The sequence below is a fragment of the Candoia aspera genome, chromosome 1, assembly GCF_035149785.1.
Source record: "Candoia aspera isolate rCanAsp1 chromosome 1, rCanAsp1.hap2, whole genome shotgun sequence".
In the NCBI taxonomy this organism is placed as follows: Eukaryota; Metazoa; Chordata; class Lepidosauria; order Squamata; family Boidae; genus Candoia; species Candoia aspera.
In genome coordinates this window covers 296,067,317-296,092,443 of record NC_086153.1, presented here as the reverse complement: position 1 = coordinate 296,092,443, position 25,127 = coordinate 296,067,317, and the positions used below count along the sequence as shown (strand labels likewise).

At 38.0% G+C, this 25,127-nt stretch overlaps 1 protein-coding gene across 4 annotated transcripts in view; it reads right to left on the bottom strand.

Moving 5' to 3' along the window:
• Window positions 1-2,966: 2,966 nt before the first annotated feature.
• Window positions 2,967-25,127, bottom strand: part of FLVCR2 (FLVCR choline and putative heme transporter 2) — a 48,108-nt gene continuing 25,947 nt past the window's right edge. The window contains exons 4-11 of one of the 4 annotated variants that reach the window (XM_063290133.1): window positions 18,212-18,279; window positions 17,482-17,585; window positions 13,598-13,708; window positions 13,105-13,210; window positions 12,560-12,671; window positions 11,159-11,214; window positions 7,681-7,775; window positions 2,967-5,237 (exon numbers count right to left, since the gene is read on the bottom strand). In XM_063290133.1, coding sequence (XP_063146203.1) covers window positions 7,695-7,775; window positions 11,159-11,214; window positions 12,560-12,671; window positions 13,105-13,210; window positions 13,598-13,708; window positions 17,482-17,585; window positions 18,212-18,279 — 638 coding nt within the window. In that variant the 3' untranslated portion in view covers window positions 2,967-5,237; window positions 7,681-7,694. The remainder of the gene's footprint in view (window positions 5,238-7,680; window positions 7,776-11,158; window positions 11,215-12,559; window positions 12,672-13,104; window positions 13,211-13,597; window positions 13,709-17,481; window positions 17,586-18,211; window positions 18,280-25,127) is intronic. The other 3 variants (XM_063290132.1, XM_063290134.1, XM_063290135.1) reach the window with 3 other exon arrangements.

The following is a 25,127-nucleotide window of genomic DNA, read 5'->3' as shown; positions in this document are numbered from 1 at the left end:
GTAACCAGTGTAATAGGTTGCATCATGAAGTGGAATGTTCACTGGAGGTCTTCAAGCAGAGGTTGGATAGCAGTGTGTCTGACAGCCTGCACCAAGCAGATGATCTTGATTTTTCAGTTCCTCCCAACTCTATGAATCTCTTGTCATCTTCCCTGGAGGAGTTAGATGGTTCATTTTCATTTTGTTGTTTAACAGAGCTTTGTAATTTAGATTGTACTCACAGTCAGGATACATAAGGAATGGAAAACGTACTTTTTAATGCATGCTGATAGGTGAAATAAGGACTTTATGGTGTCTAGTACTTATTCCAGATGAATTAACTTACAGTATATGCTAAGCAGATGAAACTTGAAATAGGGAAAACAGTTGTCAGTTAACACTTAAAAACTTACAATTTACTAGGCCTGGGTTCATACAACGTAATAGACTAAAAAGTGTTTGGCTGGTTTATGGTTCAGAATGTTGTGCTAACTTAGCCAAGGTGATTAGTTTCTGGTTCTGAAAAACTCTGGAGAATCTTTTCCTTGCTATAACTGACCAACATATGGATTATTTTAATTTTTTTTAAATAATCATTTTCCTCAAAAGAGTTTTTGTGGCTGCACAGCTCTGTAAACTCAAGGAAGTGAAAAATAAAGTAGAACACCAATTACATCCATTGAATTGCTGTCATTTTTTTAAAAAAATATCAGTTAACTACTGCAGTGGATACTGAATTTTTATTTTGACTGCATCATGGAGTTACCCTCTGGTGGTCTGAGTGAAAATTCCATTCCCACATATAGCTGCTAAGAAAAACAACACAATTCAAATAATGTATTTACAGTTACCTCTACTTATGGCCAGTATAAAACCAGCTGATAACTGTTTTTACCTGCTCCTGTTATTCCCTTTGGCAGTCCTAAATGCATATGTAATTGGAAGGATTCAAAATAAGCATGCAAATGTTTCATATAGGTGTGTTGTGAGTTCTCAGGATTGATCATACAAAATACAGCACACAAACACTTCCTTGTGAACCATTCTGATTTTTTTTTAATGTTTAGCATAACAAGGATGAAAAGACAACAGTTTCTCTTTCCCTTCCTGGCATCTGCCCTCAAAGGAGGTTTGAGTGTAATACATTTTATGACCCAATAGCTCTACAATTGGACGTTAATGATTTTTCTGCAGCAATAATATTGCTTCTGCTAAAATATTTGTGTGCCTTCCCTAAACTGTTAACAATTTCCCCAAAATGTTAATCATAGACTTAAGTTATACTTAGCTCAGAATCTCATGGTTAGCAAAACCTGGATCCTGTTTGTGTCTTTGGTTCCACCTCTTCCCCTGGTATCTATGCAGAATAGCCAGATCCCATACTGCATCACCCTCCTTGAATAGCAATCATTATGCAAATTCTTTGGTGGTCTTGAATCCCCCTGGAACAAGACTGATTAAATCCATCTTGGCTTGCTAGCAATTTTTCCTCTTTTTTCTTCTTCAGTCAATTTCTTCCTACAAGCTTCTTAGCCATTTCATCCCTCCCACTCCCATGGGAGACACAGAAGAACCCTTATCTCTTCTTAGCTATTTCCAAGACAAGTATAGTTTGTATATCTGGGTGGTGAGAAGCCAGAATGGCAGACAGTGTTTACCTTCTTCACCCTGTCATTAGGAGCTTGATGCCTAATAAATGCAGCTGGAAAATGTATCAGGAATATTTTAGCCTCAGAAAGTTCACATACTGAAAAGAAAAATACATGCCTAAACTGGGCTAGGCATTTGCCATCAGCAGAGAAGTGCCCAAAGCAACCATGGCACTCTTTTCCAATCTGATTAGCCATGTTGTTTGAAGGACTCATTATTACTGAAAATACAATACCATTAGGAGTCTAAACTAAGGCCTCTGAATTTTGTTATCAGGTACCAATTTCCCCCCCCCCCACAAAAAAAAAATCTGGCCAGCTGCCCTATATAACTCTGTTGACCTCAATTACTCCCTAGATTTGATATCTATTTACAGCTAAATAATCATGTTGTATGAGCTAAAGGAAGAATGAATTTCATATGCTTTTGCAAGAAGTTGTGGTGCTTTAACATTTTCCTCAGTAGTAATTTCTAGGTATGGGGCCAGACTAAGACACACTGACTTCACTTTGATGCAACACTAAACTGGGGTTTAGCAAAAAATAAATGATTAGCCTTCTCCTGCACAGACTGAAGAAATTGCAAAGCTTTTACTTCCATGAAACAAGTTATGTTATTCTACCATTGTTAATGCTAACTACAGTTTGGAACACATGACAGACTGATTAAACAAACAGGTATGTGAAAACTTCATGTCCGCATAGGAAGTAGCAGACAAGCTTGGAAAAAAGCCAAGTTCTGCCATGACCCACTAAACCAGTGTTTTTCAAACTTGTCAACTTTAAGATGTGTGAACTTCAACTCCCAGATTCCCCAGCCAGCATGCTGGGAGTTGAAGTCCACACATCTTAAAGTTTCTGGAAAACTCTGCACTAAACTGTAGCTAGCATACCAAACAAATGCATATATCTTGCAGTACATTAAAATTCAGTGGTACCCACAGCAAACTGCCATGACATTAAAAGTATAAAATTACATATTTGTGTCACATCTATTGCAAATAGATAAGTTGCAGTATTTGTATGATCACATCATGAGCATTGCGTGATTACATCATAACGATGTCATCATATGTATCCCCCTATGGGCACCCATTCTAAGGCTCTGAGTCCAATATATTCAACTCCATTGCTCAGTTCACACATCATGTTAAGTCACAATGCGTTTTCATTGGTCTGTTGGCTTAATATACAAATTCAAGCATTCTCTCAGAATTTCTCTGTTAAACTGTGTGGAAGTGTTGTCTAGTTTGTTTTTACTGTAATAATTCTCAGTAGATCCACCTAGGACTGCACTGTTACTGTTTAGGAAGTAATAAAAAGTCAAGAGTAAATATATTGCTTTCTGTAGTAGAATTAATATACAAATTATTTGAAGAAAAAATTAAGACAAATACAACTGTGAAAAATACAGTAATTGAAATAACACAGTGTTACTCAACCCACAACTTAGAACCACTGTACAGCAAGTTCAGCTGGGACTCTGTAGATTATTTAGCACCAGTAAGCTGGTAACATTCCAGTGTTTTATTTTCAAATGTTTTCTGCCTTTCTATATAGAAAGTTGAAAGGAGTCACAAAGATTATTGCTATAGACATCACTTTTGGTCAGTATTATCTACTACCAAGCCAGTAAACTTAAGAACCTGAGCAAGTTGCTTGCTTGCTAGGAAAAGAAGCATGTATTACATTCATTATAACAAATGGCTGCATTTGGCATAGTATTGTCATACTATCTCATACACTCCGAACTAACTAGGCCAAGATCATCAGCTGAAATGCCAAGGGGCAACCTGAAATTTCCCTATCCAAATACTACTGAATTGGTTTCTTCAGTCAGAAAACAGCTGTGAATAAGAACACTTAAAAAGCACTTTGTAAAACTGAAAACTGCTAAAGAATGAATTATTGTGCATTTATTCTAGAGCCAGAAAATGCTACTTAAAGGTAGCCTCTCATGTCACTTGACTAAAGAGTTCCCACAATAATGCCTCTTTATAGCTACAAGTATTTTCCAGGCTAAGTGCTACACTTAACTAACCCAAAGAACTCACTCCTCCAAAGTTTTGGTCCACTGGCTACTGTAGATAAAAGGTAATATTGAGCAGGACCTCTGAACAAACAAACTGAAGAACTATGAACCCTATTCATATGGATGGAAGTTACACAACTCTTCTTGTTTTGATTAGGAATGAATCACCTTCAACTAGGAATTCTTCACAAATCGCTCCATCTTCTGGATGAGAATAGCTGCTCGGCCAACTCAGTTAGCCATTTCAAAATTACAAAATTTTGCCCACAAAATTATGCAGCAGTTTTCCTCACTTGGTCCAATGATGAATTTTGATTAAAGTTATCTGAAACTAAAATGTTGCATTGTGTGGTCCTCCTCCATGTTTTCTAATCTGATTTGTGGATTTTTTTTCCTTGCAGTAAAACAGAATTGTTGTGTCACCCTGTCTAGAATAGACTGGCAAAACATTATTGTACTCTTTTACAGGCTTTTTTAAAAAAAGTTTTCTCCTTAAAGCTTCTCTTGTTCCACACAACATAGGCACTTAGTCATCTACAATTTAATTAACCTAGTTCATCATTCCTTGATAGTGAAATGTGTGCATATATGATTATGAGAAAAAAGCCAATAATTAAACTTCTTCGCCCCTCAAAACAGACTAGTTAATTTTTAATTAACATTGCTGGATACTACACTGACTAGTACAGATTTGAGAGAAAACATGTCTTGGTTATGAAAAAAATATTGTAAAAGACTGCTATGAAAGCCGCGTGGAGCTCTTGCTTAATTTCTGCTTCTGCAGCTTGTGGCGTAACGATGTCGAAGTGCTGAAGAGCAATAACGTTGGGAAACAAGAAGACAGACTGTTTCTCAAATATCGTTTAAAAATCAGTTACCCAATAATATTTCTAAAACACCACCATATATTTGTTTTAAAAAAAGATAATTCCCATTTTAAAACAGTGATCAGTTAATTAAAAATATCAGCTGGACTGGGGTTACAAAAATATTCTATAGTACAAATAGGTATTTTGAAGAAAAGGAAGCTAAGCCATCTTTGCTCTTGCTATTATTGATAGCGAATTTCCTCATTCAGAAATCAATGGTTGCACTTCCATTAGGGCTGCTCATAGAGCAAGTGTTTCTGGTTCTCCCTAAGGAGCAAGGATCTTCGCCTAGATCCATTTCACACCCAAACCTGCAAGTCTACTGGCCGCATAAAAGGATGAACAGGTGCAAGTTCTCAGTCCACGCTGAATATGATGGAAGCAACACTGGATCCAGTCATGCAGTTTATACGTGCCAAGGCAAGTCAACTGCTGTCTTCCATTTTCTGCCAATCAGCAGGACAGAAAAGCTTGTTCAGCTGAGAATAATTCAAAATCTTTGCATTTTCATTCGCAACATGAACTATTTTGTGGATTGTTCCCAGGCCAAACCATATGTAATGGGAGGTATAGATGGTAGAGAGAAGAACATAAAGCAGTGGTAGCAGGAACAGCAATATCTCTTCAGCCCCTTACGGCTTTTAATGAATTGATTTCTCATACAGCAGTGCAGTGTTGGTCTGAGTCAACTCCCACTGATTTCTGGAACTCAAAGAGAAAAGATGCACAATTAGAGAAATCAGAGGGAGTAGTGAACAAGAAGCTCACTGGCACACTGAATTAAGGGTACCATACCATTTATCATACAGATTTAGTCAATAATTCTGCTAAATCATGGGCTTTCTCTCAAAAATGCATGGATTCAGCTGCTGCTCTGCTGCCTATCACCTCTAGCTAAAGAGATACAAAATAATTGGTGAGATTTATAGAGATGAGAGCAGCCCATGTTTAGTTATGAGAAACCAGATATACAGCCCCTCTGCCTCACAAATTAGGACTTAGTATTACTGCATATCACACTAATGGTGGAATTTGGCAGTTTTGCTTGAATAGCTGCAGAAAAACTGCTACCATCTAAAAACCTCCTGGCAACAAGCTAATGTGCTTTTCTATCACTTTCTGGCTTATTCTCCAGCTTACCACCCCCATCCCCAATTTTGCTAACTAGATGCAGGTTTAAAACCACACTGGTTTTTTGCTTGTATTATAGTTTAATATGGACACATTTTGCAAGTAGGTACATCCCAGCCTCTCTACATCTTTTATGTCAAAGAACAATCTAACCAATATTCACTTTTATTCATGAAAAGTAGCACTCATTAAGCCAGTGATCTATAGCACTGGCATACAGTGCTATTTAGACAATATTTTACTATTCCTAGAAACAAATACGTAAAGGGATTCCTTTCTAGGCCTCACCATGGAAAATCAAGCTTTTGGGCAGGGAAAATACTATTTTATTACACTTCAAAAATATTGGTTTTCATAACAGAAACCATTATTACTTAAAAACTAGAATTCTAAGAGAAGATTAAGCCAAAAGTTATTTAATATATATTACACATTTACATATTGACTTTTAGTGAGGATTGGATCCTAAGACAGTAGCCATATTCATATGCTTTATTTTGCAAGAAGCAGAATTAAAAATAATGCCAATGCCACATGCCCTCAATTTCACTGTACATGTCCTAACAGCCAGGAACCACGCTGAGACAAGGAACTGGTCTCTAATGTTGTATTGCTTGTACATAACAGGGATCCTAACAAACTGAAGAAGTGTGGGAAAAACCCAGACATATAAACCCCAAAGGTTAAGGCGGTTCCAATCTGTGTCTCTTTGAATGGCTGACCAATTCCTCAGTGCTACGCATGCGCTTGACAGTCTGGATGGGAGCCCCCTACTCGCCATCCTCACTCATGACAGTACATTTTCTACAACAAAAGAAATACAACCCTGAAGATACATGGAAGTTCAAGTTTTGACCACTCACCAATCTAAAGTGAGCCTGAAAAACAGGATGTACATTAATCAAGCTAGCATTCTATATCACCAGCCCCACATTCTGGCTAACTGCTTTGAAATTCAACCCCATATTAGCAATTGCTTACATCTTAATTTTCCCCCCTTGCTGTAAGGAACTGCTACTTGAGATTGGTGAGCAATATAGATGTGAATACACATATGGACCAGGGAAAGCAAAATATGAAAAAGAGAAATCTATAACCAAATTAACCATATCCAGAGCATAAAGGTACAAAATATTAAGCAGAATCAAGAAGGCCTCTTTGAGGAAAGGATTAGAATGCTTTGTGAGCTGCAGTAGTTAAAAAAAGAACACCAATCCAGGGGCTGATTTATATGAAGGATTTAATATTTCCTTTGTAGGTAGAAAGACTATATAGCCTGTAGTCTTTGTTTAAGACTACGCTGGAAGCCAAATCCATTCAATGTAGTTCCTTCCCTAAGGTGTCATTTTGAACAAATCTCATTTGCACAGAATATCCACTGGCTGAAGGCTTTCCTGAAATTTCCTGATGAAATTAGGACAAAAAGGCAACTATAAATGAAATGCCTATAAAAACAACAACTCTGCCTCTTAAATATGCTTCAATGCCTCAAGAATCAATGTGAGATTTACCTCCACATTTTTGCAAAGAGGCTGCACAGGCAATGAATATTAGTGTATACTAAAGAGAAATGAATTCTTAGCATACTGTAAACGAAAAAAGTTAACTTCAGAAAAAAATTCTTAGGGGAAAAATGTTTCAGGATACATTACTTGTATACAGATCCCTGCCCTTCTTTTCTTCCTACCATTGTGTTTGTTTGTTTGTTTGTTTAGCAAATTTACAGTATATAGCCACCCATCTCACAGAATGGGTGACTCTGGGTGGTGTACAAACATAGTAAGAATTAAAAACATGTAACAATCTAAAACCCCTCAGACACGGATAAAACATTTAAAAATTCCATAGTGTTTGCTCTACCAGTTCTGGTGAACAGTCAATGTGATGCTCACAAAACGTACCTTCACTGCTCCACATTTAGTACTGTTTCCCCACAACAGTTCTAGAGTCTGCCACTGGGTTGGTGCTACTGCAGCCTCACATAAGCCATTGGCTAAGCAGGTTAATATGATTCTCCTACCTTTGGTTTGTGAATTATTGAGCAGGGATGGGAAATGATGGGGTTAAGGAACAAGGTCCATAATTCATTATCTGACTGTTACTGCTTTGGAGTCTCTGTAAAACAGCCACAAGTCACAATCCAATGGAGGGGCAGAACAGAACAAAAAGATGGTGTTGTGGGGAGCCACAGTCATCCTATCATAAGCAGATAAAAATGGAACTGAAGAACAAATCAGCCTTAGGATGGATCTTTCACTGAAAACACTGTACAGTGCGATTTCTGGCTTTCTAAGCCTACTTTCCAAGCAGCAACCTTTGAGCTTGCTTCTCTCATATGGAGATATTTCATTCTCACTAGAACTGCACTGAATGCTCACATGTTGAAATTTTCTATATGAAACCTATACTTTCAAACTGAACAAAACAGATCCTCTGCGAAACACAAATGTTTCACTTTTTCATGTGACTTGTGTAACACATCTCCCCCATAAATCTTACATATTTTCCATCATCCCTTTCAAAATGTTAACCTAAATATAGATAAGAGCTATGTGTGTGATCCAGCTGACCCTAGGGTAAGCCTTCTCACTGTCCAACAGCACACACTCACTTATGCCCCTGTCAAATGGGGCATGGCTATTTTCAACAGTGTCCTCGCTGCCACCAGAGAAACTAAGAGATACCATTCTCTGCCCTTTTTAAAAAATAAATAATTTATTTCAAGAAAAAAATTTAAAATCCATGTTTACCCTCTCTTCCGTGCCTGAGGAGATGGTTGATCAAGTTAGAACAGGTTAGCCTCCAACAATTCCCAAGCTGTTTTGCAATGAAGCTAAGGCCACTCTCACTCCAGTACTGTCTGGGTTTAGCTTTTCACTCAATATACTAACTCCTCCGATTGTGCTAACATGGCCAATGTGTCACTATTCCATGCTAATCAAATGTGATGCTGTGAAAACATCACTTAAGGCAAACAAAGTAAATTCAGAATGAGAACTGTATGTCTGCATACATTACCCTTAACGTCTGAACAGGTGTAATAATATAGCAAAGAGCTGAAGAAGCACTTCTACCACAGCTGAAAACAAGGTTAGTAAGATAATGGTGTTCTGTGGACATTTTCATCAACTTTGGAGAGACATGACCTTAAAAAAAACCCTCGAAAAGACAGCAAAACTATTAATGAAGATTACTGCACTGTTTCTCTTCAGTCCTGTTTTTAGCTCTTTGAATCATATTAAAATATTTTCCTAGAACATTTACCTACATTTTATTCCCAAAAATGGAATGCTTCATTCACTTATTCAGTGTGACATGACTCAAAGTTATCTTTAATGTTTTGTACCTTTAAACATTGCATAATGCTATTCTGTCAGTGAAGTATACATTCAAAGTGGTATATTTTACAAAGAGCAAGAAAAAAAAATAAAGGAAGGATCAAAGCAGGTTAGTGATTAAGGCATCAGGCTGGAAACCAGGCGAGACTGAGTTCTAGTTCTTAGACACAAAGCCAGCCAGGTGACCTTGGGCCAGTCACTCTCTCAGCCCTAGGAAGAAGGCAATGGCAACCCACTTCTGAAAAACCTTGCCAAGAAAACTGCAGGGATTTGTCCAGGCTGTCTCCAAGAATCAGACACAATTGAACAGATTAAAAAAAATAATAATTAAAGGGTAATAGAAGAAAGATCAGTTAGGTTTTTGTGCTTATATTCACCTTAGAGCAGTCTTTCCTAACCTGGTGCTCTCCATATATTTGGACTGAATCTCCCATAATTCAGATGCAATATGGCTAACTGTTACAATGGGTAAAAACCTAGCATTTTGGGAGACTACCAGATTCCAATAGCCTTTCCTTAAGACAAGCAATCCTAAAACTGGCAGGAGTCAATAACATTTAGCATAGTTGCTTTCAATGTACTCTGTGAACATCATTAAGAGGGAGGACAGGTGAAGTGATGCCCATTGTGTAAAGAATCACCAATTTATACTTAAAAGTCTACTAAATTATGGACATGTTCCTCCAAAGAGACTACCAATAGCTGGACAAAAGCAAAGGAAAGGTCAGCAGTTAAAAAGGGTAATTGTTTGCTGTTCTAAGACTTAGGTATAGGACAGAATATAATTTTAATTTCTCTTTCAAGTTTTCTATCGATTATATACATGCCAAAATAACATTTTATTTGAAGAGATGCTTTCTTGGTTAGCAGATTAAAACAGAGCTGGTCACTAGTCTCAGAATAGAAGAAAAATTTGAAAAGTGCCACCCACTAACGAAACAAGTTTAAGGATGTTTACAAATAAAAGTTTTTATTGTACAAGTGCCCCACTTCATTCACAGAACTTTACAGGAGATCCAGGAGTTACTGTTTTCTATTGTAACTCCTGGATCTCCTGTAAAGTTCTGTGAATTCCTGTAACATTCCTGGGTTTTCTACTGCTCTCTTTTTTTCAAACAGAAAATCCACCAAAGAGAAAAAGCAGAAAAACTGTACAGTGTCTTTTGGCTGGTAACACTTGCAGTCCTCTATCATCCTAACCTGAACCAGCAATAAGTTCACTTTAAGCAATCCCTTCTTGTTTCCTCAAAGACTTTGGAGAACTGAGCAGGTGTCATTGACAACATACAAAATACTTTTTTTGCAAATTAGTGAGGAGAACCTGTTTCAGAAATAGCAACAAATTATTTCTTAATAAATGTTCTTAAAAGAGCATTCCTCCATTCCTATAAAAGCAACATGGCTCTTCTGGCAAAGGAACTCCTTTTTCTTGCCTTTCCTCAACTGTAACTCCATGTCCATTAAAACCTGAGGTGGGTAACTCTTCTTCAGTCTAGGGCTATACTATACATGCCCATTGTGTTATTCCCTTTTGGGATAAGCAACATTATGTAAAGTGCAAAAGAGGAATAAGAAATACTAAGTCGAAGAAATTAAAGCATGAGATAAGAAAAATAAAAGGAAATATAGGTAAATCTAGATTATACCAATACCATTCACTATACTTCTCCATACTTCTTGTCCTTGCAAACATCCATACTCTGCTTTATATACTGCCTTTTTCCTCTAAAAATTTCACCTTTCTTTTTAAGAATCTTATGAACTCCTTCCAACTGCAACTTCCTCAGTCTACCCCTTCCTCTTGACCCATTTATTCTTCCTTCATATATATGTTTTCATATATTTATTATATGAAATAGGTATCAGTATGCAAGTTATGGATGCAGGCATGCCATCATGCTGAACAGTTATCTGCATTTTGCTTGGGCCTCATAGCTGGACACTAGGGAAAGCTGAGCACAGGCTATGATCTGTTAATTGTTAGAGAAAACTGAGCAACACTCAACTGCATAATCCACATTTGACACATTTGAGACATCTGAGATAGTTCCTCAAGCAATATATTTCCTATATTCCTGAAATATCCCAATTACTCATCATGAAAACATTATCCCTGAAGACAGTGGAGATAAACTACAGGTTGTATTTTATTTTACTCACAGTCTGTTCATTATCCTGATTGGCCTGTTGTCTTCGAAGATCGGGTTTGATGAAAGCTGAAGCATAACGGGAAGACAATTTGGAGTTAAAAACTCAATAAGTAGGCCACAGAATAGGTGTATAGGAGTATAAGGAAGTATGTAGAAGATATGATCATCATGATGAAGAAATAATGATTCTAATTTAGAAAAGTTCTAGCTTTGGCCCCTAAGATCTGCCCCTCAAGGTATATGCAGGTAACACAAAACAATGCATCAAAACAAAAGTATAAAAAAGGCATTAAAACCTGAGCCTGTTAAAAAATAGGCTCCAATTGTAGGTTAAAACATATAAAAACACAGTGGAGTAAAGGTTTTAACTGCAGTTATAAGTGTCAAAATGTTGGGTGCTAACTAGGGATGCATACAATCTAATATTTGAACCACTTCTCCTTCAGAGGAATGACTTCTACAAAATTGCAGGATCACTCCTGCAGCAGTTGGATCAATATGCTTCAGAATGTTGTTAGTTTTTGCACACACCTAGAGTCTCCATCTCAGGAGAGGTTTCAGAATCTGGCTGCCACAACCAAGAAATCCTGTTTATACTCTGACTAATTGCACCACAAAAGATGCCATAATTCAGGGTAGGGTCTCAGATGCTGAAAATAGTACACAAGCAAGGTCAAGCAGGAGGATATATATAACCTTTGCACAAACTATTTAAAGGATTTGTCCATAGTAACTAGCACTTTGAATTGTGCTTAAGAAAAACTTGGAAGCATTGCAAATGACGAAGAAATTTATTTATTTATCAAATTTGTCGCTGCCCATCTCCTCTCACCAGAGGGACTCTGGGCAGTTGGTATAAATAGTATAATATGTTCTAAATTTACACTAGTTTGCACTAGAAGCTACTCTATCTGCTATATTTTGCACCAGCTTGAGGCTCCATCTACTCTTCAAGGGCAACTTCAAATAGAGTGTGTTACTGTAATTCAGTGTGACAGTGACCAAAGTAAGAGGACAGTTGCCAAATCTCCTACAGCAATCCCTTCTTAAACAGTTATTTTAATCCTCGAAAGCTCTTATATGACCATGAGTGGATAAAGCATTGTAATATACTTCACTCAGCCTTTTAGCTGCTAATTTCTTAAGGAAGAGATTGCAACTAGAAACCTTGTGGGCAACAGGTTTTTAACAGCGGCCACATTTTCAATTAAGCAGTTACAGAAGGGATATCAACTTTCTTCCTGACTTCTGATCCAATGCCTTGCAAACCGGGCAAATTTTGGCAGCGGCCTGCTTCCTCTAGGCATACTAGCAGCTCACTACTATTATAGTTGCTGACTATGTTAGGTTTATAGGCAAAAGTGACCCATGAGCTCTGCAGAAATAGGTATGAAAACATTTGAATAGTTACCAGTGATAATAGTGCCAATGAACAGGAAGATGCAAAGGAAGAGGTTCCCCGCTTTAGTCCCAAAGTTATCAATGATCTGTCCTTGGCTAATGGTAAAAACTATTCCAAAAACCTAGCACAAGATAAAAGAGTTATAAAAGAAGAATTGAACAAAGCTACAGTTGTTCACCAACCCAAAGTTCTTTTGCCTATCTCTGATGTTCTCAACAGCAACAAAAAAGCCCACTGTCAACTCACTGTCTCAGCCCCCATGACTACTAATGCCTAACTATAAATGAGGTCAGAATTATTAGAACCCTTCGTATTTTGAAAACTGCTATAGAATTATGTTGAGTAAAATTTATACAGTTAACACATATTTAATTACATTATTGTAAGGAAAAGAAGTATAATTTATGTCACCTAGAAACTTGTTTGGAAAGCAGTAGTTTAGGGATGACAGAACATTATAGAATAGTTCAATTTATCACCAGATGATGCTATCTTCCTCTACAATAGCAAAGCCAGGCCTAGAAACATCTCCTTGCTACATTCCTTGAACTAACCTGTGCAGAAACATTAAGAAGGCCTGATGATGTTCCTTCAGATTCTGGATATGTTAACTCTGCAGCAAATTCAAAGCCCAGAGGTAGGTAACCCGTCATGAAAAAGCTGTCAGAATAGATATAGGAAATACTTCAGCTTCAGCACTTTTGCAGTGTTATGCCTTTGGTGTTTTAAAGAGACAATGCTACTCCAAGTTCATTTTTCCCAGTTCTCAAAAGCCCAACACCACTTGCTTCCCTTCAACACTTTGTTTCTCAGAGGTATGAGGACTACATTTCCTAGAATCCTCATCTAGCAGAAACAAGAAAACCTGCAATGGCTGCAGGGTATATTTCATTGTTCTCACTGAGAGAAAGAGGATCCATTACTCATCAATAGCTTCCCTTCCCTTCTTATATACTGCAGAGCCAGTGGAGACAATCTCAGTGGCAGAGACCTTAGCAAAACACTTTCACAGAGAAAACTAACCCAAGAGGGGAGAAGTGAACTTACCCCAGGACACCCGCAGTCACAAAGACCACCCAGATATGGCCTAGATCCAGAGTAAAAGTATAAACAACCAGGCCCACAAATGACATGATGTAAACCAACAGTGTTGTCTGTCTGTAACAAACAAAAGCACTTTCAGAATTTATGTATTTATTCAAATTTAGCAGCCCCCCAACCCCAGAACAATGAAGTCATTGTTCCAACTTTACATCCAATAAACATTCATATATACTTATGTTTTGCAGATTTACAGTATATGCCACCTCAGTCACTGACTCAGGACAGCTTTTTTATTTATATTCTATTATCATTTAATGAAAGTGTTAAAATTAAATATAGAAATCAAATTAATCTTGACAGTACTGGAGGATTTCTTCATTCTTTACAAAATTATAATTGCATTGTATTGGAATGTGAACATCCACCATGTTCCTTCTTCTACCTGGCCTTATTTTCTTAGTCTTCTCATTAAATTCTAAATAAATGGGAAGCTGACATGCTATAAAGCAAAATGCCAGCTAGTAGCATTATTTTTATTTACAAGAATCCAGTGAGACATAGTTTCCCACAGGCATTCTTAGTAAATAAAAATGGTAAATGGATTTAACCCAGTGTTTTCTTTAGAAGTATGTACACATGCTCAGAAAAAAAGGTAAGCTGAAGGTTAACAATATCCTCACCACTCTGTCTTTTGGAAAATGGGACTTTTTCCACGCACCGTGTCAATTGACTGATGTCAGCAAGTCCTTCCAGAATAGCCTTTTGTGATAGCTCAATGTTTCCAACAGCCCCAAAATGTTGCCTTTGCCCAGAGTATGCTTACTAGGCATTGAGGAAGGGAAACATTGCCCCATTTCTTTTCCTTTCCTTGAGATTTCTTATGTTTCTGTAAACTTCAGGATTCTATTCAGCACACCAATATTTCCCTATTCTTTTGCAGTGATCTCACTCACTGTAGTTACAATCTTGTTGATATTAATCAGTTGAATTAACTTTTAGAGATGTTAAAAGTTTGCATCACAGTAGGTGACCTTGACTGATCTCAAAGAAGCAAAGCAGATACTTCAATGGGAATCCACTAGGAAATTCCAGATTGTAAACTTGATGGGAAGCTGAAAAAATGTCCCAGGAGAACACAGTAATAAGCCACTTCCATATTAGTGCCAAGAAAACAAGGATATGTCCACGTAGAAATCAGAAATCAAGCTGGACTAATGTTTGCATTCTACTTTCAGCCAATTTTGGAACAAATTTTAATTTAATGGTAAGTACACAATTTATTCAGTAAAGTAAACAGCCACCTTAGGCAAGAAGCATACATAGTTCAATTGTTAGAGTTCTTCTCTGAATCAGAATTATCTCCCTTGAGGCTTAAATTAAGGGTGTACAATCTCTCAAACAAGTACAGTATGCATTACAAAATAGTGCCAAGCTTTCAGCAACTAGTAAAATTTTCAAGAGGCTTTATAGAAATTATGCTGAGATGAAATTTTTCCCAGAGGTTAAACTCATCAACAAGTTTACCTTTCACTCAACCCAGGCCTTAGGGCTCTATTTCATTCTACAGATAAAGACAAGGTTTTCTAGATGGCCCCAAGCTTGTTAGCCTTCAGTAGGGCTTTCACGACATGGCTTTTCCTGCATTTATTGGGCCAAGATGTTATTTAAGCCTGGTATGTAAGGTTGGTTAGGGTTATTTTTTTTCAGATGGTTTATTAGGAACCTTGGTTGCATGCAAAATTTATGTGTGTATGTTTATGTATGTATGTTTAATTATTAGGTTTCTTTTGGTTATCTTGTTTTACCTTTGTGTTATTTTCCTGGCATGTTTTATGTATTGTTAGCTGCCCAGTATCATTATGTTGGGAAGGGCAATCATACAAATCAAAGAAGAAAGAAAGGAAGGGCAGTCATATAAATCACATACATACATGCACATATACATAAGGTAACCAGCCACAAAATTTGCAGGAGAGAGAGAATTGATCCTGCAAATGCCCCCTCTACTTTACCATTCTAATTCCTTACCTCTCACCTCCCCCTGCCCCCACCCCATGATCCCAGTCTAACCTTAGCCAAGGAGGATATTTCCATGAAGAAGCAATAGTTATTGCAGTGGTTTAGCAATTTACCACTCATATCTCACCAATCCCAATAATCTCTTACTTCTTTGACAAATACAGCTCAAGTATTTCTGTCTTTCTCCACACTCTAGAGGCTCATCCAGACACCTGATTTAATGTTTTCTTCCAGTGACTGAGGATATGGCACTGTGGGAAGATTGGATTTGACAGATGGCTAGAGTGGTGGACTTTGCCATCTGTCAGTCTCATCTGTGGGGTGAGGGAGGCCTTTCCACTCCTGCTGTATGGGCAGCCCCTAATCACCTGGGGGATCACTTGCAGGACCTGAGTAGGGGCTGACAGGCAAGTCACATAGTAGGGTACTGAAAGCTCATACAAGCAAATCCTAATCTATGGACTACCATTCTCAGAAATCTCAACTAGGATGACCACAGCTGGCTGTCTAGAATTTGTTGTCCAGCATATCTGGGGACATAGAAAGAACAGTTGTATTTCTCCAGCTTTTGATGTAGCTTCTTAAAGTCATCTTTTAATAAAATTCACCTGAACTCTTAGGACATGACTAGAAACTGAAACTTTCTCAAACCCAGGGCATAAAAAGCACTAAACAAGCAGCTGCAAATAGTGCAGTAGTGTAACTTTATTGATTAGTCAATTGACCATATCAAAACAGCTGCAAATAGATCAGCATGATTTTCTGTAGCTGACAATGATAACAGACAAGACAAGATATGGTCTCTTAAATCTGTGCTTCCCTTGTTATGCTAAGCAGGGGAGTAGTTGGAATCACGTAAAGGAGAGTTTGAAGACCGGAAAGGACAGCATATTGAAATGTTACCTCATCTAATTTATTTTCTCCATATGTTTTTAACTACTTCACTGGTCAGCTCTGAAACTAATAGGTGTGGGAGGGGTTAAGCATCATTACCTCCCACCCACCTATTTCTCCTATGAAGTGCCACAGGCTTATTTACCATCATTTTGAAGAAAATACTTGAAGTAGCATCTTTGATAGCAAATGAGGATCAAAGTGGACTGAACGTTTACCCATTCCATTACTTACCTACATTTCTTTTCACAGTCAGGAAATATATTTTAATTTTAATGAATACACAAATAACATATTTTATTAATATTAAACATTCTCCCACCCTTCAGAAAATGCTCTGATTCTCTCAGAAAATCTTTACCAAAACAGTTAACCATCCTACAGTTATGATCCACATAACAAACAGTAAAAATCAAGGCCATGTAAGCCAAGGCCTTGTAAAAAAAGCAGTTCTTATTGCCTGATGACTGGCTTTCTTATTAGTGATATTTTTCCTAATTTATCCTTGCACCATTTGCAGTCTGCTTATGGTGATCCAGTAATTCATCTGTACATTCCAGAATAGACCAAATTTTTGAAACTTTTTCTCATGTTGGAAATTTGAGGGACTTTAATAGATAAAATTGCTGCTTTAAGCCTTGTAGAGAAAATAAAGATTTTAATTAAAAACATAATTATAATTATATCCTTAGGTAGTTGGGAGTTTGAGAGGAAAAAATGATGTCTTAAGTAAAGATTTTAGGTACCCATTTTATTTCTTAGTCCCCCTCTCAAACAAAAAAAGGGGCTGAAAATTTGGACCCCACTCCCTCTGGCAATATCACAGTATCAATAGCCACATCTCCTGCAGCCCCAAGTTGAGTGACACAAAAATAAAATGTAGCCCCGGGCCAGAAAATGTTGCCTACTCCTTCACTACACCCCTGATCTACTCAGTGAAAAAGAAGCAGAGAAAGGAAAGAGGTACAACTTACTTATACGTTTTGGTTCTGTCCAACCAGATGCCAGAGATCAAAGCTCCAACCATGCCGGCCACTATAATGGTGAGACCAATTCGGCCAGCATTCAGGTCCTCTCCCTGAAGCAACATATGCATGCATACATCATCAGGTTTTTTACTTCACAAAAAAGAGACTTGAAAGAGCCAGGGTAAAATTGCCACAGTGGTATAGCACAGCTTTTCCCAGCTTGAACACTGTTCAGATATGTGGACTTCAACTCCCAGAGTTCTCAGTAATGTTTAATCTGGCTAGAAAAATCTGAGGGGGCCAAGTCTGGCACAGCAGGTATGATGTTAGACCAAATTCTTTGGGGCCTGAGCTACATCCCAGCTATGAGGCTCATTAACATGCTTTCAGCCCACTATGGTCTTCAAACCTAACATGTTTTATAGGATTGAGCAGATGAAATAAGGGGAAAAATAGCACATACTGTGAAATATTGAAGCTCCTTAATAGAACAAATACAGTAAACCCTTAATAGACTGTGGTTTAGCAGACTTCAACTTCAACTGCACTGGATAGCTGTCTATACACTATACATTCCTGAACATGTGTAAAATCTCATCTGCCATTCTATGCGTGCCTAAAATGGTAAAATACAAAATAAGCATATGCAAGGAATACACCCCCACCCCCACCCACAGAAAGCTAATATTTTCAGTGTCAAATCAGAATGAAGATACCTCAACAGAGAATTACTTACTAGATAATGCTTCATTACCATGCGGTTTAGCAAGGTTGAGAGGGAATAGAAGCAACCTGTGTTTAAGCCTGAAAGGTACAGAAAATACTGAATTTACATCATGCTCTGAACTTTGCTACATTTTGCAGCCTAAGGAATGAACTCTTAAACACAGAACTTATATATTCAGATGAAAAAATCATTATTTGCCCCCAAACTATCCTGCAAGTTTGTTCTGATACTGTGATTTCGGCAGTTATTGAAGGCTTGATGCATATGTATGCTTGCATCATTGTTTCCATAACACTGGTGCTCATCTTCAGAAATTTGTGCACATACAGACTTTCCAGTAATTGTGCACTTGTTTATGAAAAAAATCAGCATTAATAATATTCAAGCACATGAATGGATTAGTGACTAGAAGACATCAATTTGGAATAAGCATGATTCATTATCTCCTTAAAACAGGAACAAGAATCCCAAAGTGGGAGAAAAGTGAAAACTGAACAAGATGATCATGAATCAAAGATTGCAAAATGGACTACAGTACTATTTTACACTATGTCTTACATGAAATGGCATGAATAACTACATACATATTTATGTTCCATATATACCGAACACCTCAAGTTCAGTTGATAATGCACATTTTTATTGCAGCAGAAACATCTCATGTTCATACACTTCACTGATAAGACAAAGTTGAACTTCCAAGCACACGGATGAATACAAAAGAACTCACCTCACCCAGGTCAGCATGTCAGGGTCAAAGAGCAAATGCTTGTCACCAACCTCATTTGTTATCTGCTTCCATATACCTTAGCTAAGCACCGTTTAGCTAAGGTTAACATTCGACTAAAGTTCCTGTAGCCCCAAATTTGTTCTGCAAATACCTATTGTCCACCAATAGACCCATTTTGTATGTGTGAAAAGAGGAGTGTCATGATAGTTGAGCATGAGTTATATCGACCATGAAAAATATCCCATTCGTATGCCCATATTTCTAGGAGGATAATATATGTCATTCGTGCAATGTAGCTCGATTTTTAATGCAGTTTTTTGGCTTGTTGATATTCATTACTGTTGTTCTTTAAAGGAAATGGTATTGAGGAAATTGTAATGATAAGGGCAATATAGCAGCCAAAAGGAAAGAAGAAAAGAGTTTTAGGCTGTTGATGCACTCATATTTACCTAAGAATAAATTATTTAAGTGAGTATGATATGCTGGGAGACTACAATCCCATACATAATTTCCTGAAAGTAAGGCCCTTTGAATTTAATATTTGCCTGTGAAAATTATAAGCAGAACCGTTAGAAGGGCAACAGGAACACTTGACTTTGAACCCACATATAAATGGAGTCCTTTCCAAAATAAAGTTCAGTATTTGAAATGAACAGAGGGGTTGATACTTTTCAAAGGAAGAAAACTAATCAAGTAAAAATAATCCCAAAAGTAATGTCAATATTTTAGATCTCTTCTCTCCCTGAATTCCCATTTATTGAGCCACTGATTTCAAGGAAACAGTAACAATGGAAGGAAAAGAAACCTGGAATGAATACAGCTAAGGTCACTCATAATGTGATCCATAACCTTGTTTGTCTGTTTTTGGCTTAGCAAGTTGTGCAAATAAACTGAGCACGTTATATGAACTCAGAAATGTTAATATGTTTTCTACTACAGATTAAGGTTACTATGGTAACTAATCATTTTGGCCAGGTGAAGAGGTTGAATTTAATTGTCCCCTTTTCACGTGTTAATGGTTGCATTGCCTAAGGGAGGAACTTGCCTGAACTTGTTTTAGTTTCAGTTTCCCTTCTGTGTAGGCTTGCAGAGAGTATGCAGCTGAGAGAAATCTCTCCTCTCAGCAAACAGCCTTTAAATATGTTTGTTTTCTGTAAATAAAATTATTTTTATAGAAATGCCTGGTGTGTGACTTTTCTGATCTCTCCTGGGCCAAATGCTTTCTAGCACTCTGCCAACAAGAAACACTTGTGATTCTCATAGCAAACATGGTTAATCAAACCAGACTTTGTATGCTGCATGAAGGAGATCAAAGGACACAATGAGAAAGGTACAACATTTAACATTTTTCCCCCTGGAGCCCCTTGGAATTTTCAAAGGCCCTGAATATATGAAGTTTCTTTAATAATCATGTGGGAGATTAATGCTTATAAATGGAACAAGTAAAAAGCAAAGCTATATAGGTGGGGTCCTTGCTCTTGTCTGCAAGCAAACAACCAAGCTCAGAAAGCACCAAGGACTCCACAGTTCACCCCTGAGCTACATACATTCTCTTCCATTGAAAAGATATATATTTTTGTATTCTTAGTATTAATTATTGGAGTCAATGCCAATATTCAGGGATTAGTTCTTTCCATAACATCTCTAAGATTAAATGGGTACTGGGTGCATTAGTCTCCCCAGCATTTACATGGCATCATGGGCTCATCCTCATGCTCTCCTTACATTACAAATAGGGCCTGGTAGCCATTTTTTGTACATCACAGCCTAAGAATGTTGCCTTCATTTCATCTTACAGTTGAGGCAACTTAGAGTCATCTTTAGCTGTTCCAGTTTTAAAGTAATGTTTTCCCCTTTTCCCCTGACAAAATTTGTGTCAATCAGGACACAACCTAGATGCTTCACTGACAATATGGTTGATGATGTGGTCAGGGGTTGCAATCTGCCCAGTTCATATTGGCCACTTTAGGCTAGAGCAAGTGCCCCATCACTGGACACTGCTATCCAGGCCATTCTGGTTTAGGCTGCAAAACACACTAGAGACCTAGCTTCTGCAATATGCTCTTCCTGTGTAAGGCCTAGTCAGAAATTTCTGAAATGCTTATCAGGTCTTAAATGTACTCCTAATATACAAGGGTTTGGTCTCCTTTCAGGACTGGATTTGGTATTGGATCCAACTATATTTCTTTGGAGTTAATCAAAATCCACTCTTCTGGAGTCCAGTATGCAGGTCTTACTTTTTCCTCCCCCCCCCCCCCGCTCCTCTAATGAATTAAAGATTAACTTGATACTTTTCCTCTAAGACAGTAGTCAGTTTCATTTTTCAACCAGTTCTTCCCTTTTGTGAGGTTTAGGTCCAAAGTAGCAGACCTCCTTCTTTCTCCCATCTTCTGACAAATGAAGTCGTCAATAAATGCAGAAAAAAAATTGGACTTCCGACTCTTGGTACAGTTAGATTCCCAGAAGATGTCAAGATAACTGAAATCTTCCATTTATCACAATTGCATGCCTGTCTGAAAGACTGGTCTTGATGCAGAAAGACCTCCTCCATGTCTTCTCCCCAACCATGAAATCTATAATAAATTCCCACTATGGTATCATTTTTGTTCCTTTATCTTTTCCTTCTTACCCAAACATTTCCAACACAATTTCCATCCTAAATTTCTGCAAGTTATTTTTTTCTTTACATACAGGCAACATCCTGCCCTTGTCTTGAGTTTGTTCCTTTTTAATAAACTGTAGCCTTCTACTACTGTACGCCAATCATGAGTATCATCCCCCCAAATCCAGTGATGCTGATGAAATCACAGTTGTCTTCCTGAGTTAGGATCACTTGTTCTGTTTATTTTTCATATTCAGTGTACTGGTATAGAAACATCTGAGGTACTGAGTGGCATCACTGGCCTTTCTAGTTTCTTCCAAAACTCAAAGTCCCTACCCTGGTCTCCTGCTTCTCCCTTTGTGTACAAAGGGAGGTTTATACTTTCAGACTTGCTAGATTCTGTTAATTTAGCCTTACAATGCAGTAGAATTAGCTCATCTAGTCGTGTTTCCTGTCTGGTTTACCTAGGAGGGCTGACATCAATCCAGTAAGTCTCAAAGTTCAAACCTCCGCCCTATTTCCCACCTGAGTAGTTACGGCAAGGCCTTCCTAAGTTTCTTTCTCTGGCCATTACTCTGTTGCAGGCTCCTATCTCTTTTAGCTGATCATTCCCTAGGCAGCATCTCTTCTACGACCACCCTGTCTTCCAAGGACACCCTCACATTACATCACACTTCTGGAATCCTGTTTTGTTTTCCACAATGAGCTTCAATTGGAAGCATTGATAAAACACTACTCAGGCTGTCAGTTACTTCATTTTTATAACCAAGGTCTCATAACCTCTGAAATTTTTTTCAAGGTCTCTTCTGACTGTGCCATCTGTCCCCACGTGAACCAAGAAGGAAACGATACAATGTCAGGGGGTTGGAATATTCTTAGCAACTTCTCTGTCACATCCAGGATACAGGGACCTGCAAGACAACACTGATACACCTACAACTTCATGACAGGTCTGCACACAGCCACTTGGGTTCCTCTCAGCACAGAGCTACCCCCTGTCATGACACACTTGTTCTTTTACCAAGCAGCTTGTGGTTTCTTCAGTCCACTGTGGTCCAAATGTTATTCCACCTTGTTCCACGTTAAGTTTTGTTCAGATGGTTGTGGATCAATCTCTAGAGGTAAAACCTGGCACCAGTCCTGAGCACCGTTGGCACTTAATGCCTCCTAATACTTGTGTTTCTTTGGATCATGTGCTTCTACAAGTTTGCCTCTTTGAAAGGGAGTTTTTCTGGCTCTCAGGTGTTCTCTTCACTTCTCTGCTCTCCTGGAGAAGTTCAGGTGTCCTGTCCAGGAAACCTTTTTCCCTAAGGACTGCAATATAGAAATTCTTTATTCTCCTCTCACTTTCTTTTCCAGTAAGGACACAAGCTTATGAAGTCTGGGTCCTCTTCAGGCAGGAAAACAATCATTGCATACCCCTTGCAGATCACAGCATTTCCCTCACTGCCCATGTTATTTACACCAACATCCACAGCCAAACTCCCATACAAATTTCTATTACCTTCCTGATTGTGAACTCCCAGAAAATGCCTCTGGGAGAGGACTAGCTGAGACTGGAAGAATCACAGAATTATAGAATTACATAAGGGATCACAAATAACATCTAATCCAATCCTCCTCAGTGTGCAGGAAAGCCAGTTAACCTATCCTTGAGAGGTGGTTCTCCAACCTTTCTTAAAAATGTCCACAGATGGGAGAGACCACAACCTCCATAGGTGGACTGTTGTATAGATCCAACAGAAGAGAATGTTGTATAGATCTTCCCATCAGGATTTTTTCCTTCTATTTAAACAAAATCTAGACATTTACAACTTATACCCATTATTTCTGGTTCTAGTTTCTGTGGCAATGGAAAATAGTTTCTGAACATCTTCCCTATGGTACCCTTTTATAAATCTGAACACTGATGTCATACTCTCCTAAGTCTTCTTTTCTCCAGACTGAACATCCCAAGTTTTTTCAGGCTGTCATTATAGGGCATGTCTTCAACTCCCTGTATCATCTTTCTTGCCCTCCTCTGAACCTCTTTTAACCTGTCTATAGCCTTCTAGAAATGTGGTGCCCAGAATTGTACACAGTACTCCAGATGTGGTCTCACCAGTGCAGGGTAGAGGGGAATAAAGATTTAATGCATCTTTGATATAATGCTTGTTGTAACAGCTGGCTCATACAGCTGGCTCATGTTCAACTTGTTGTCAATGAGCACAAGTAAGTCCTCCTCTGATGTTGTGATTCCAAGTCATGAATCCTAGTCTTGTATTTGTGGCCTATATTTTTCCTTCCTAAATGTAGTATCTTACATTTTTTCCTCTTGAAGAACACCTTGTTCCTCTCTCCTTGTACTCCTGTCCAGATTAGTTTGCAATCTTCTTCTGTCATCCTGGGTATTGGCCAGGTCTCCCAATTTTATGTCATCTGCAAATTTCATAATTATAACCTTTACTAGTTAGGTGTTTTTTTAAAGTTCTTTTCAGTTTTGGTTCAGTATTAATCCAGCATTAGCAGCCTATTTTTTTAGCTTGCAAATAAAGTAAGGAGTTTTCTTTGTCCATGAAAAGATGTTCCTGTGTCATGAGATCAGACTCTTCCCAGGTTACCGCCCATATATCTAAGTATTTACTTACAGCTACATCTGTATCATTCCTAATGGTGTGTTTTGCTGTGTTTCATTTTTCCAATATAATCAGAAAGAAAGAAATGTGCTAACAGAAACACAGTCTGGGCATCCCCAAAGCACAGTGCAATAGATTGAGTTCCTAAACAGGACTTCCAAGAAGCATTTAAAACTGTATACAATTCAGATGTATTACCCAAGCTTTGCCAGTGAATTAATGACCATGGCTACAGCAGTAGTTTCCAAATGTTTATACCAGCAATCACGATCAATCCTCATCTGTTATCTTTTAAAAATATTGCTTGCCCTTTATTTCAAATAAAATAATGGTATCATCTCATTGAGCCAGTCTGGCGTAGTGATTAAGGCTTTAGGCTAGAAACTGGGAGACAGTGAGTTCTAGTCCCAACTTGGGCACAAAGCCAGCTGGGTGACCCTGGGCCAGTCACTCCCTCTCAGCCCTAGGAAAGAGGCCATGGCAAACCACTTCTGAAAAATCTTGCCAAGAAAACTGCAGGGACTAGTCCAGGCAGTTGCCAGGAGTCAACACTGACTTGAAGACACATGCATGCGCACACACACACACACACACACACACACACATATCATCTCACAGTTCTGCTGCTCAATATGGGGAGTAAGATTTTTTTTTAAATGCTCAGTGGAATGGACAACTCATTTGGTCATGATCTGAATACAGCGCAAGAATGATTCATTGTCAGCAGGTTTATTGCATGAAGATACAATTCAGCATATTTTAATTTCATTTCAAAGCTGAAAAATGGGATGTGTAGAACTACAAGAAGGCAATAAAGATGTAGGAATAATTCAAAGTTTACTGCAGGCAAAGGACCAAGTTCAGATGACATGCCAGGAAATTTCTAATATGTACTTGAAAAGCCTATGATAATCACTCTCCTTGATCAATCAGCAGAGAATGATAAGGCAAGCAGACAGCTGACAGTACACATTCCAA